We start from the raw sequence: 14881 nt of genomic DNA on the forward strand, positions 1-14881 counted from the left end.
TGGTGGTGATTTTAAACTCTCCACAGTAGCTCCTCTTGACAAAATCGATCCACCGTTTCCTCACGTTGTCCTCCTTAGGAAACTTAAATAAGCTAACAGCGCTGTTACCCTGCACACTGTGGCATCCAGGAAAGATGCACGGGCGATGTGGAGGAGACATGACTGTTTAGCTGGTTAGCTAGCTGCAAACTATTCTAAGAGAGGCTATCCAAGACTCGAGAGCGGGCGGAAAAATCCCCGAAGCTAATGCGCTGAATGTATTTATACCGCTTCTGCAGCAGGGCCGGGTTTATGCAAATCATCATCGTAACGCGGCCATGATTTCTGACCTGCCCATTAAATCCTGAACACAGAAATTTTGAAACACAGTTTGTGAGCCTAGCTCCAAAATTAAATTCTAAATGGTTGAATGGCTTTTTACATGTTTTAAGGAAATACATGTATGACCTTTTTAATGTAGTGTTCAGAAGAAAATGGCTGAATTTGCTTTACACAGACTTTAAAAACGCACTTGAACAAGAAGAGACTTGAGGACAAGCAATGTGAGTGGTCATGATGAAGGTGAAAATATCAAGTGAGTATTAAAGAAGTGAATGAGAGAGCACTGATACTCCCTGCGTGAGGCTTCTCACCTGCCCCCTGCCTGTCCCGGTCATCTGCTGCCATACGCTTGACATGACGCTAACAGAGAGATGAAGACATCATATTGGCATCCTGCCTCAGTGTCTCCCAGCAGCACTCCCTTCTGTCTGACTCCATCAGTGTCTCATTTCCTCTCTCTCTCCCTTCCTCACACTCTCTCAACCACACTCCCTTTCTTGTTTCCTCCTTTGTCTCTTTTTTTGTTTGATCGTTCGCTGTTTTGCTGCTAACTGCCCTCATTTTCTGCTTCTGCACACATCTCCCATTTGTTATCTGCCACACCTTCCTCCCTCTTGCCCTAATTTACAAGTTTTTTTATTGGTAGTTGGACCTAAAACTCTCTTCTTGATGTGCTTCCCCTCTCACCTCCTTCCTCCTCCTCCTCCTCTTCTTCTTTATTACATTTCTGACTTTTCCTCTTTTCAAAACCACATTTCATCATGCGCCGTCTCACATGTGCTTTTTCTGAATATTTCTGACTTTTTCCGGTCTCGAGCTTATAATCCATATTTTCAATTTCAAAACTTTGTTCTGACAACTTCTTTTGCAATATGATGGCACAGACATTTGAAATAAATTGGAAAGCTTTATATAATGGTAGAGCTATTCTTGCTTGACAAAATAACACATCTATGGGGGGTTTTTCTAGGTAACCTAAAATCACATAGCTGGGCTAAGGAACAACACATTTCACCTTCATTCATTCGAGCCAAATGCGTTAATTTACCCAAGTAGTGTTCAGAAATGCAATTTTAACCTTGGATATAATCAGTTATCAACTACTGAACAATAGTTAAAGTGAAACTCTCGCCAAAATGGCGACTGTACCTGAGTCAAACCTTCGTGTAGAAGCATAATTACGACGAAAAGCCACTTTTAAGATTTACCGTATTTTCGTTTTCGAGTCAAACTCATTTTCAATGGGAGTGTTACAGGCACTTTTATGCTAGCATCAAAATTGCTATTTTTAAAACACTAAGAAGGTTCGACACAACATGAAACTTGGCTCGTAGTATCACCAGGGTCTCTACACATGAACACGAGCATTGAGAACATTGTTTATCCACAGAGAGTTTACTAAAAAGAATGTTTTTGAACTACTCACATTAGCAGATGTTTCCTCTGCTCGCCGCCGTCCTGCTAGTCAGAAGTATCGATCTCCAAATGCGACTTAACATGGATGAGAGTTGAGGTGGACCACTCCTAAAGCTTAGTTCCATATAAATGCACGGATAATTAGTTGTTTTGTCGTTATCGAAAAACAGTATTGACCATTAAGTTAAAAAAGGAGCCTCATACAAGAAACAATACTAAAATAAAAAGCCAGAAAAGTCACGTGAGATATCGCATAGCGTTGTTCCTGGAAGACAGTGGCGTTCCACACAACTCTCCTCCAAGTTACGTCGCAATCGGGTTGATACTTCTGGCTTGCAGGATGGCGGCTACCGGAACAAGCAACTGCTAATGTGAGTTGTTCAAAAACTTTCTTTTTAGTAAACTCTGCATACACAAACAATGTTCTCAATGCTCATGTTCATGTGTAGAGATCCTGGTGATACTACAAGCAAAGTTTCATGTTGTGTCGAGCCTTCTTAGTGTTTTAAAAATAGCTATTTTGATGCTTTCGATAAAGTGCCCTTAGCACTCCCATTGAAAATGAGTTTGACCCGAAAACGAAATACGGTAAAAAAAAGCGCCTCTTTTGTCGTAATTATGGTTTTATACGAAGGTTTGATGGGGGGATATTCACTTAAAAAAGCCTAGGTTGCATTTTGGCGAGAGTTTCGCTTTATAGACCAGATACAGACCTCTGAGCATCTTCCAGCAGTGTGAGGCCAGATCAGGTGCTTCGCAGTGCGAGGACAGTCCACCTTCAAGGGATAAAAAGTGGCCAGCGACATAGCAATTTTTGCAAGAAAAAGATTAAAAAAAGATTCAGACATTTGGGCATTAAGATTTTCAACCTCTTGCTTTCATACGGAATAAGTAACAGTAACTGTTTACACCAGAAACATATCTTTTTTTTAATTACAGTGCATCAAAGATTACCCACAATAGATGGAAACAGCTAGGTGTCTTTAGTCTCAAGAGTTAGTCAAATCACTCTCATAATTAAGGCTATGGGAATAAATATCCATACAATCTTTGGGCACTTCCACAGTGTTTGTTTTGCACCTGCTGTTTCTGTCTGACTGGGTCACATTGCTTGCCTGAGCGGCACGTGATGGCTGCATTGCTGACAGAAAAACTGTTGTAAAACATTGATATGACAATAATTTGACTATCCAAAGATCGTTTTCTCAGGTCTGTTTCTGCGGAGAGGAAAAATAGACGAGTCCCAGAACCTTTAGATGGCGGATTAGTGCAACTCATGCGCCGCTGCATCCTGCATGAGGCGCGCATGTGCCGCACTAATCCACGGGTTGTGTGGCTTTTCTAACCTGTTAACATGAGTGCCAAAATGAAAAGGGCACAACATGTCGCTCACACAGAGTATGTGGCCTGGGCGTCAGAGCTCTGACTGGACCCTGACTGGTTTGCAGCTCTGATTGCTCTGACTAGTTAGAAATACTTCCACCTTTTTCAATGTCCATGCAAGCACACTGGAAAGGTAGTATCCATGTAGCATGATTACTGTTTGTACCATTTTGGGTCCTTAATGGGTCCTTTTTCAATCATACATCATTAACACCTCTCCACATAAAGGAGGTATTTATCACTTTGTACTTGACTGAAGTAAATATGAACATGACCATGCAACACCAATGGAGGTGTTTTCAGTTTTGTTCAGCTCTCTTCTACCGAAACCTTTACAGATATATACTTGTCCATTTCACTAACTTTCCTGTTCGTGTTGATGTGGCTGGTGGAGCTGGCCGAACTACACTTTTTTATGAGTCTGAATATGAAGCTTGGTGACCTCTGCAAACACCCAGAAAAGTTCAACCAAACTCAGAAGAAGTCTCATCAGCAAGTAGGGAACACCAGCGTGGGCGTGCAGAGCCTCACAGAATCCAGTTAGTTAACTATCAGGTGATCAGTTGAGGCTGGAGCGCCCCCAAACTTTTTAGTGCAAACTCCAGACTTTTTTTTTTTATCCTCCTTAATAATTACTCTGAAAGGTAACAGATTTGAGCATCACAAGCATAAGCACATAAAAAGACTACAGTCTTGTTTTAGCATTGCACACTGTAGAAGGAGAAGTACCACAGCAAGGAACTGAAGTGTAGATCAGCAGATTATTCCCAACTGTGAGCGGATGGAGTGTAATAAATGCACACAGGGTTTATTCCTACGATCCTAAGTACCAGAAACCACTTAATCTTCACGACAATCCCAATACTCGAAATAATGCTAATATGTACTGAATACATCTATACATCTATTAACAGCATGTTAAGTCCTTTCAGTTAGTCCTAAGTAAATCCCCTCTGAACTCCTGAGAGAGGTGCTTGAATGTATTATCAGTCTGAACTACCACAACCACAATCTCCGAACCAATTATCTTCTGATGACGAGTTATTCTCTTGGCACTGTGGCCAGTGTTTCAGAGCGGCCAGCTTGGGTTTCTTCCTTGTGCCTGTTTAAAGTGCTATAAGCAGTTATGGAAAACATTGGCTATAATTAAAAAATGCCAATAAAAAGCTTAATCGTCAAACAGACCACGTGTTCCGATATTGCATCTCTCGCTTCTCTGCCAATGCATAGCCCACTCATATGTGATCGTTTTGTCAATATACTCAGACTATTAACAGAAACCAGAATGTATTTGATTCTTATGTACAACGGAATTTTACTCCAAGCTGGGATTTTTGCTTGTAAACTCGGGACACATTCTTCCACCCCAACTGACCTGACGTCATACAATGGGCAGCAACGATGGGGAGGAGGTAGGGTGTCCTTCAAGATCACAATATTTGTGTTAGTTTAGTGAATGACATGTTTAGATATGTTTAAAAGTATAAAACTGCCCCCAAATTAAATGTATTGTGGGGTTGGTTCCCTCCACACCATTCATAATGCGAGGTGGCTGTGCTGCTGAGGGTTTGATTGTGTACACACATGCCAGCGAGATATAATTTTGAAGTGTTGCACTTGGAATGCCTTCAAGTCAAAGGAAATTCTGATCTCTGACGTTGTCTGGAACGCAGCATGATATCTTGTCTCTTGCCCAAAAAAATCTACCTTTGCATGCAGATTTCTGTAAAAAAGATGCAGGTCATCAGCATCAGGGTCCGTATTTATGCACTTGTCATAAATAGTCATATTGAAATTGAAGTTGAAAACCTGACTGCTGAACTCAGCCTCTCGCTCCCCTCCCCCCTCTTCCCTCCCTTCACCCTTGCCAGGCTTTCAAACTTGTCTAGTGGGAGACCGGAGTGCTCTTTGGTGGCGCCTCATTTCCATTTTGATTTCTCTTTGCCTTTGTAGTGGTTCATCATCTCCCGTCTCGCGGCCTCACCGCCCCTCGACCCCTCTCTCTTGACTCCTGCGGCTTTCATCTCTCCCTTCCTTCATCCTGTCCTCATGGCTTGTTTGTCTATTGGCTTGTTTGTACAGATGGCCGCTGACCCATTAACCGCGCGGAGCCACATCTTGTCTCATCTCTGTCAAGATTAGAGAACACAGCTCAGATGTCCATAAAGACTGATATACATGTGAGTTTGCTTGCCTCCCCGTATCTCATCTCATCTCATATGATGTCGTGTTTACGCGGTGGCTCGGCTTACTGGGATTGTAGAGTGATGTGAATTAAATGCAGCCACTTAGTTTAGCGCCATACTTTTCACACACATATATATAAGATGATGAAAGGAACTGATGGGAAGAAAAGAAGGTGCAATGCCTTGGTGGATACTGAGTGGAACTGATTGATGTATTTGCTATCAAGAAACTATAAATCATGCATTCCTGAGATAGGTCTAATCTTAAAATCGGATACTAGGTGTTGGATGCAGAAATAAGATGCATCTATGCTGCCATGTCAGACAGCAGAGAAAGAAGCCACAAATAAAGAGTGAAAAAGAGTCGCTACAACGCAACAGAGGGGATAGTGGAAAGTGAAAGCAGCGGTCTATACTGTAGGGAATAATGGCATCAGACAGACAGGGTTAGGACAGACATGACACTGAGAAAATAATCCTCAGTGACCGCACTTGCTCCTCCTTGTGCAAACTACACTTCCTCTATCCTTGGAAGATGAAACTCTCAGTGGGCTTATAGAGTTGTCACACATCAGATATCACTCGAGGTGGCTAGATTGGGGGTGTTGATTGGACTAGTTCTCGGTATCTTGTCAGGGTTGTGGGGTTTGGTCCGCCCACTCTTGGTAATTTAGCTCCAATTTGTCGGAGAACAAAGCCTTAACCCTGAGATGCTTGAGTGATCGGACCCTGCACTGTTCCATAAGTGGGTAAAAAATTACCCGTATTAGAATCAATGTGCTTTTATACCATTTTTGTCACTTATGTTAAACATAATAATTAATTTTTCGTTTTTGTATTTTGGTCTGCACAAGAGTTATTTAATTTTTTTGTTCTTTTTATTTTTTGGACTTTTTAACATTTAGAATATTTTGAAAATTACATGATAATAACACATACTGTTTCACACAACAGTCGTCAAAGACACACGCACACAGACACAGACACACAGAGTAGGGTAATGTTAGCTAACTATAAAGTAGACTTATTTGTGCAAGTATGTTGTTACAACATATCAAATATTTTCTGAAATATAATGATATTACGACAAATATACAAATTGTCATTGGAGGATTGCATTTAAATTCATACTTATGGATATCTTTATGTAGTTTTAGTATTGGAAGGGAGCAAGCACAAAGTACTTGGATCAAAGCCTGTGTTCTTGTTGTTGACATGCTCCCACTGTGCTCCACCTTCAAAGCCACAGTTTCTGTCCTTTATGTGTTTCAGCGCAACTGATGTGGTTGTGTATGTGTGTGTGTGTGTGTGTGTGTGTGTGTGTGTGATTTGAGAGTTCTCCTTCAGCTGGAAAGGTTCAAGTGTCTGGCTGGCTAAAGTGGCCTTCAACAAGTCCTGAGTCCAGCTCTCACTGTGGGAGGCTATGCTACAAAGGTTCAGTATCACAACGTAATGTCTTCTAAAACCACTTTTTCTTTATGGGCTGAAGATCAGCTTTCACACTGATATGTGCTGCTGCTCATGGCTGAATCTCTGTGGCTGCAAATCATGGGGCATCAGGCTCAAGTCAGGCCTGTGCAGAATTGATCCCTGGTGATCAGCGCATGTTGATTACTGGTTTGATTTCTGTTTGACTTGCTCTGGATTTCTGGACTTTTCCTTTACGCGAGGAAGGTCAGGCTCTTTAAAACTCCCCCTCTCCGCCCCATAAGGCACATATCAAATGAGACTGTACATCAGAGAAAAGGGATTTGGCTTTGAAACCACATCAGATATTTTTGGAGGGCTAATTATGTATTTCCTGCTAAAGTCTCTGTTGTAGGTTACTATTTGATGATCTTGATTTTCCTTGTTGAAGCTGGAACATTTTTTTTATTCAAGGCAATGCCTACTAAAGAATGACCACCGAGGTCAGGTGCCTTTGATGGACCAAAACAATAGTTTTGTATTCATATCCTATAGTGGAAAAGTGCTTATTATAAAGCAGGCTAAATTTGCTGAAAGAATCATGCACATTCAATTCAATTTATGTCGTCATGGCAATGAAAAAGAATCGTCGCTCCAAAATGAATACTTCTACTAGTACTATGATAAGTGATGAGTTCAGATCTGATTAGTGATTTGAAGCGAAAATATTTTTTTTATCAAGGCTAGTACTCGAATGAAAGAATGAATGTATTTAAAAAATGGCATTGAGTTTCACCAGTTTATGAATATATATAATTAGCTTATTATGTTTGCACAGACTTTAATAACGTTAGCCTGAACACCTGAACTGCAGTTACTGGGGCCTATTCTTGGCCGGGACCCATTAACCATCCAAGTTTTGTGAAAATCCATGTTATAGTTTTTGTCTTATCATTCTGACAAGCCAGCCAACCAACACACAGACGTGGGTGAAAGAATAACCTGTTGGTGGAGGTTATAACATATTTAGAAGAAACAATGTGGTGGAAGTAAATGTCCATAACCATACCATTTTTAATGACTCTCCCTGAAAAATCCACCCAATAACATTTGTCTACCATATGAATCAGACTGGTAATGACGAAAGGACACTAGTACCAAATCAAGTTCAAACCACTCAAACTGTTTCTGAAAGTGTCTCTGATCTCTGTCTCTACTGCACCTTTTTTTTAAAAGCCATTAATCGTGCTGGTAGAATGATTACAACTTACTGTAGATGAGCCATGACCCTCACCTGCTGCACCCTGTCTTCAATCCCTGATTTTATTTTGAGCTGTTAAATATAATTGAGGATGAAGCACACAGCCCACAAACTGTAGAGCTCATTGGAGCGAACGAGATAGGATGAGAAATGATTCAGTGCATCAGTCATGTGTGTCGTAGAGATGAAGCGCTGCACGTTTGGGAGTATCTCTCATTTTCTCAAACCTATAGAAGAGCCAGGGACTGAAAACAGAACTGAAACCGTCCTTCCACCAGCTACTCTCTTCCCTCTCCTACCCCTTTTCTCTTCTATCCTGTTCCCTCTCCCTGTCTTGCTCTCTGCCTCTATTTCTTAACTTCACTCCCCACAACCTGAATATATTGCAGCTCAGGATTCAAGTCTAGAGACACCGTTTACAGCACAACAAAGAGTCGCGTTTTGGAAGGATAAAATGATAAAAGAATATGGCTGCTACCCCTAGAATGGATTCATTCTGGAGTCGTATACATGACACTCCAGTCTCATGAGAGGCCAAGAGAGAGTAGATGAAGGAGGAGGAAAGGGGCTGTGGTATAGAGGGAGGCGGAAGAGGTAGAGGGTGGACTGCAAATGGCCTGGAAAAGAATGTGTTAGCCTCCTAGTCCTGGAGGTGCTTTGACAATGGATAAGAAAACATTAGCTGCCGCGGTGATACATCTTTAATGGCACTTTATGGGCCCTGTCTTCAGCTAAAACAATTGAGCCATTTTTATTTTTTTTTGCAGGGACTGGGTAATATACCAAGAAAAAAAAAGAGGAAGAAGAAGATGAAAGCCAGTGCGTGTGTGGCGACAGCGGAGAAGAAGGCTGAAGAAAGCGGAGAGGAGAGGGGAAAAACAACTTGGCACCAGAGAGAGATGATTTAGCACAGACGTTAACTTGATTAAAAAGTTGTTTCGGTTGCAGGAAGAGTGTCGTTATGCAGCCATCCATAACTGAAGAACACCAACAGATTGCTTGGCTCCGAGCTCACGCAATTGTTCCAGGGCTTGGATGAAAAAAAAAGACATAGTAGTTCCATCCAAGGAATGACATAAATAGGATTCAGAATATGACGTGTACTATGAATTAATGAACAAATGGTCTTTTACAGTCTTCTCTTTTGGTTTGTTTTCCAACCCTGATGCTGAAAGAATAAAAATCAAGTACAGTAGTATTGGTGTACCTCGACTTGGTCATGTCCTTTTTGGTAAATCTGAAGGTATGACACAGTACTGATGGGTCAAATCATACTCAGTGGTTCACAAAAAATAAGCAAAGGATGACGAACAATAGAGAACATTTTGGTATGTGTAGAAAAAACTCTTGTACAGTGTACAGTGTGTCACCTCAGCACATTTGTTGGAGTTCCAAGTTATCAGGGCCCAGTCCAGACTCCCAGGAATGCATGTTAGAGCAAGGCCAATCTACTAGAAGAAAGCATGTAACTGTGAACAGGAAGTGGATGTTGAATTTGCATATGTGTGATGCTGACCTGACTTTTCATAGGACTTTTTGCTTTCTTTTCAGGGTTTGAATTTCATGTGAATCTAGTCAAATCTAGTCTAGGAAACATTAATCTTTGCCTAAACATTACAGAGCAGTGGTGATTGCTTTAAAGGAACTTAGGGCAGGATTTGTAAAAAATTAACATTCATTATAAGTATTTTAATGCTAATGGGTGATGAAGCGTTCAAAACCAAAAAGAATGAGCCCACACACATATCTCCCCATTGCCTTGAACAGGCTGTGTGCTGCATGATGTACTGCGATTCGGGGTCCGAATTTCCCGCGCAGCCCTGCGGACGTGACGTTATTTGACGCTGAATGCGCGTCCTCGACGGCTTGGAGACCGGAAGAAGACAAGCGCGGTGGACCGGAAATACTGTTTGTGTTGTTATGGACTCTGCTACGGCCGGAAAACGACCCACCACCACACAAAGTCCACTAAAAAGTAATACGAAGAAGAAAACGAAGGTTTTTATCAGTAGCAAGTCGTGAGTCTAAAAGAAGTTATGACTAAAGCCGGGCTGGCACGCGAATATACATTGGATATGCCTTCGACTCATGGAGGCAGCTTCAGCTTGAACTGGGACTGAAAACGGATGCTGACATGGCTAATTTCCTTGTAACCAGGTAAGAATACATTACAGGTCATTTATAGAGCTTGATTTGAAAATCTTATGAGATCACAGAGGACTCGGAGTGAGCTAAAGTGCAAAGTAGCGTCCGCTTCTAACGTAGCGTTAGTGGCTAACGTAGCGCTAGCCGCTAACATGTAACTTAGTCCACTGCTTGTAACAGTGAGAAGTTACAGACTGCGCATTTTCCAGGGTCCTTCAGTCTGAAACCAAATAGTTAGAAATATGCCCTTTTAGATATGGGACCGAAAGCCCAACTTGTATCTGGGAGGTGACGTTAGCAGCTGGCTGTAGCAACAGGCTAACGGTTTGTTTGGGTCTGTGTAGTCATATTAGCCGCTGGCTACACACAGCGAGCCGGTTTCCCGGCTGCTTCGTGAGTGTAGGGGATACAGCTATCAAATCAATTTTATTTATATAGCCCAAAATCACAATCACATTGCCTCAGTGGGCTTTACAATCTGTACAGTGAAATATATCATACACACAGCACCGGCCCCCTTCTCGTTCCTGTCCCTGGTAAATACAGTATTTGGGGTGTACAGTAGCGGTATTTACAGGCTATGGCTTGGGGGCTATTGTGTTGACGAGTTGATGATACTGTTGTGATGTAGCTGAATAAAAAGCAGTTTAGAGTTAACCGTGAAGTGCACAATGTAAACGAGCTCAGGTGGTGCTATATAATAATTTATATTGTGCGTGTCTACAGGTCTGATAAAGTTATTATTATTGTTATTATTACGACCTTGCTTGTGAAGCACGTCTGTGTGGTTGAGTCTTTTGGGGTGGGTGGGCTAAAGGAGTGGTCTCAATTCATCAATAGAGCTTTTAGCCTTTATTTTTCTTGTGTTGTACCATACACACAAGATTGCTCCAGACATTATACATTACGTTGTAAGTAAAGCAGGAGAAATTGTTTGTAAAAGTGAAACACACAATAGTACTGACTGAGGCATGTATTTTGATATTATTATTGTTACAGGCAAACATTGCATGGCCATAGTTGTTCTGACCAAAGAGAAAAGACACCAAGGTAGCAAAGTCACAGCCAGCTTGCTGACTGAGACTCTAACTTTTTAAAATATTGCTGTTTTCCAGCTATCAGAAGAAGCAGACTCCTGAAGCTGCTACTCGGGGAAGTAAGGAGATGAGAACATCAACACCCAGCAAGCGAATAGCTGCTAAACTCTTCTCATCGATTATCACCAATTGAACCAGTGTCTGAGGGGTTAGTATGTTTTCACTTTCTAAGTTTTGGTCATTAGGAATTTCAATCTTTTCAGAATATAGACAAAACATTGTAAAATGTTATAATATAACATAATAATTACCAGATTTGATTATGGAGCATTGGTATGTGTTCTAATGCTACTGTTCTCTTCTCTCCATAAAGGCCTCAGCTACATGATCCAGAGACGTGAGCAAGAAAAGAGAGAAGACAAGACTGTCTTGTTTACCACACATTTATTTTATAATAAACATGTAAAAAAAATACAAAATAAAACTTTGTACATACTGCAAATTTGAAAAATACTGTAAACTTTGAAAATAAATATAAAAATACATAATGTACATAAATAGTTTTTATTTTTGGATGAAAGTGTAATCTTTGGCTAAGAAATGGGGTTTTTTTAGGTATTGTGGTCACAGGGACACAAAACAGGAGAAAATATCAGTCAGGCACCCTAAATGGAGCTTCTTTGTAACCTGTGTAGTTTGCAAAGGGGTCAGGGAAGTTTAACCAGATACGAAGAACACAGCAGCTTGGTATCGGCCTACAGTTCCCTCTTCTCTGATGCCCATCCTGCCAGATCGTAAATCGCCGGTAGGAAGCAAACCGAAACTCTCGGTTATCACTGCCCACATCTTGGCTGTCCTCCAGAGCAAAGATGTTGTTCCACGTCATCCTAACCAGACGCAGCGTACCCTCATCCAGGCAGTACATCTCCATGTGTGCCACTCCTTCCAGAGTCAATTCCAAATCCTGAAACAAAAAACATTGAGAACAATACTAATAAGAATAACTTTAGTAATCCTCAAAGTGATGTTTTGATTTTATTTGATGTTATTTTTATTCTGATTCAACTTAGTATAATACCAGTTATGACATAATGACATTTGTGTTTTCCTTGTGTTTACTTTGATATGGCGCAGTGCTATTCATACCATTTATATTGTCTTATAATGGAAATGATTTCACAAATGATCTCACTGGCACTGGCACATAACACGTGGCTTGAGATATTGAATCATACTATTGCTGTTACATGATAATGACTGCACACTAATGTCAGCTTGTTAGCAAGCTTTATCCAATGTTATAAATATTAGCTATGTTGGTAATACCACAGTCAGAAATTAGCTGCAGCCACAAGCCAAATGCTCGTCAAACACCATAACATTGTTAGCAGTCACATTAGCTTCAATCACAAAGCAATGGTTATCGCTAGCTTGTTATTCACCGTGGCTGGTGAAATTTGAACTTTAGTAACCATTTGGCCAGTATAAGGTAAGCGTACTTTACATTACAACTGTCGTTTTGCTGAATTGATGCGCTAATGTTGTCAAAGAAACATACTAAAGCTGCACTAAGATAAACACTTAGTTTACTTACTTCGTCTCTTGACATCATGCTGTTCGCTGATGTAGGCTACCAAGGTAGTTCCGCGGAGGTATGCGAGGAAGTCTTGCAGTAAACGGTCGCGTGAACAGCGAGCAAACAATAACCGTGTCACAGCATCAGCTGCACTGCTGTGAAGAGTTCATGCGCGCTCCCGCGCCGGCTTGGCTGATGGCTGCAGTTACCCAAACGGCCGTCGTGTCGCTATTGAGTCTTATTTCGTGATCCTGCCCTAAGTTCCTTTAAGGAATACGTTGTTTTTACCAAACTATGGTCTTTTCCTAAATCTAACCAAGCAGTTTTGGTGCCTTTATTTTGCAAGTTGACCATGGAGTGAGAGGTCTTCACTGCGGAAACCCCAATAATATTTCTTTTGGGGGGGGTTATAATGACATGAAGAGGAATTTACATTCTCACAGATATCACAGATATTATGCATGTTGATTTCATTATGCTGATTATCATTATGTATGCCTACATATAAATTATAAATTGTATTTATTTATTTTACAGAATCCACTAAAACATCTGGCGTAGGATGAAATTGAAAATAGTATGACAGAAAATAAAATAGAACAATGAATGAATAAACATCCAATGAAAAGATATTTGATTATAATAATTCCCCATGGTATATGTTTAGACTTAAGAACTTATTGCATACACAGTTGTACAATATTTTTCTCTCTACTCTCTGAAACAAGGTGAAAAAGATTCCTCCCAAAACTTTGATTTTTTTTTTTTTCTACAATCATTGCAATTGAGAATAACCACTTCAACAAAGCAGCATTTTATTCACAATTCGTTGTAGAAATGCAGCAAAACTGTAGCTTTAAAGAGCCAGCATGCGTTCAAAGTAGGACAGCTACACCAGTAAATCTTCTTCTAGGAGGAGGTCAAGAGGTGGAGGGGATCAATACCATTGAATCAACCCAGAGCATGAGAGGAAGGGAGGATTGAGATAAAGAGATAGAGCAGGGAGGCTGGCAGCGTTGTCGATTGGGAGAGGAGGGTAGCTGGGTCACCATTAACCAACGGGACAAGAAGGCCACTGGGGCCTTCGATTAACCCCAGCAGCGGTCAATAGTCGATGGAGCTCTCTGAGGGAGTGACAGTGAGCGGTATTTGTAGGGCGAGACGAAGAGATGTCAGGGAGTTTTTATGTGTGTGTGGTGGGTAAGGCTACGAAAACAATCCGCAGGTATCGAGAAAGACACGGAAAAGTCACAGAAGTCAAGGAGTCACAAAGGACACACAGAATCTCCATTAGAACCATTAAAATGTTTCTGTATTTTTCAGATTATTAAGACATGCAGCAAAAGTAAGGTCTCATACTGTTTACGCCTCCTCATCCTAAAGTTATTGGGCCTCATTCACCAATATCTTCTTAAGAATCTTCTTAGATTCTTTCTTAAGTTGTTCTTAAGAGGTTCCTTAAGAAAACCCTACGTCAGATTCACCAACTCGTTCATAAGCCTCAGAATTGTTCGCAGCTGTGTTCTTACATTGATGAAAGCCACAGGAGCAATATATATGCCATTGTTTTGCGGGCCTTGGATGGAGAAATGCCATGTATAAATAGGGTGGGGGGGTTACTAATTGATGGCATGTTTCCAATTTACTTGATTTATCTTAAATCATTGGCACATTTAATCGATTTTAGAATTTAAATTCTTTGTAAATTACCAAAAATATGAAATGAATAAATAAATGAATAAATATGACAGAATTATCACTGTAATATTGCATTTTAGTATCTACGGAGTCTAGTAGTCTAGGGTCTGTGTGTGTGTGTGTTTGTTCTGCATCACTGCAACTGCAATACTTTTTAAACAAATATTTCCCAAAAACATTTGAACTCTGGGTATATTTCAATTTATTTAGGATGACCCCTTGAGATGCAGCATCTCGTTTTGAGGGGGTCCCTCGAAAGTTTGTAACACTTTACAAAAACCATCATAAATAACCGTTGGATTTATAGTTAATTACACTTTTACTGTTAAGAAGCATCGAAAATCTAATAAACTATTTGAGTAATAGGGTTTATAATCATCAGGTCAGCGTGGTCATCCAAATAGTGTTTATAGATGAAGTACATTATTAACCATTAACATCAGGTGAAACG

The 14881-nt window shown here is 40.6% G+C and overlaps 1 protein-coding gene and 1 long non-coding RNA gene across 2 annotated transcripts; one reads left to right on the plus strand and one right to left on the minus strand.

Annotated features, from left to right (window-relative positions):
* Window positions 1–9783: 9783 nt before the first annotated feature.
* On the plus strand, window positions 9784–11589 carry LOC115591006 (uncharacterized). The gene is made up of 3 exons (XR_003985878.1): window positions 9784–10131; window positions 11235–11364; window positions 11530–11589. It is a non-coding gene; the product is annotated as an uncharacterized LOC115591006 (long non-coding RNA).
* Window positions 11590–11646: 57 nt separating this feature from the next.
* On the minus strand, window positions 11647–12996 carry LOC115591005 (P2X purinoceptor 7-like). Its single transcript, XM_030432566.1, has 2 exons — window positions 12751–12996; window positions 11647–12120 (listed from the first exon to the last, which is right to left on the minus strand). Exons 1-2 carry the CDS (start codon window positions 12766–12768, stop codon window positions 11809–11811), a joined length of 330 nt encoding a protein of 109 aa, XP_030288426.1. The 5' UTR covers window positions 12769–12996; the 3' UTR covers window positions 11647–11808.
* Window positions 12997–14881: the final 1885 nt, after the last annotated feature.

The sequence above is a fragment of the Sparus aurata genome, chromosome 11, assembly GCF_900880675.1.
Source record: "Sparus aurata chromosome 11, fSpaAur1.1, whole genome shotgun sequence".
Classification (NCBI taxonomy): Eukaryota; Metazoa; Chordata; class Actinopteri; order Spariformes; family Sparidae; genus Sparus; species Sparus aurata.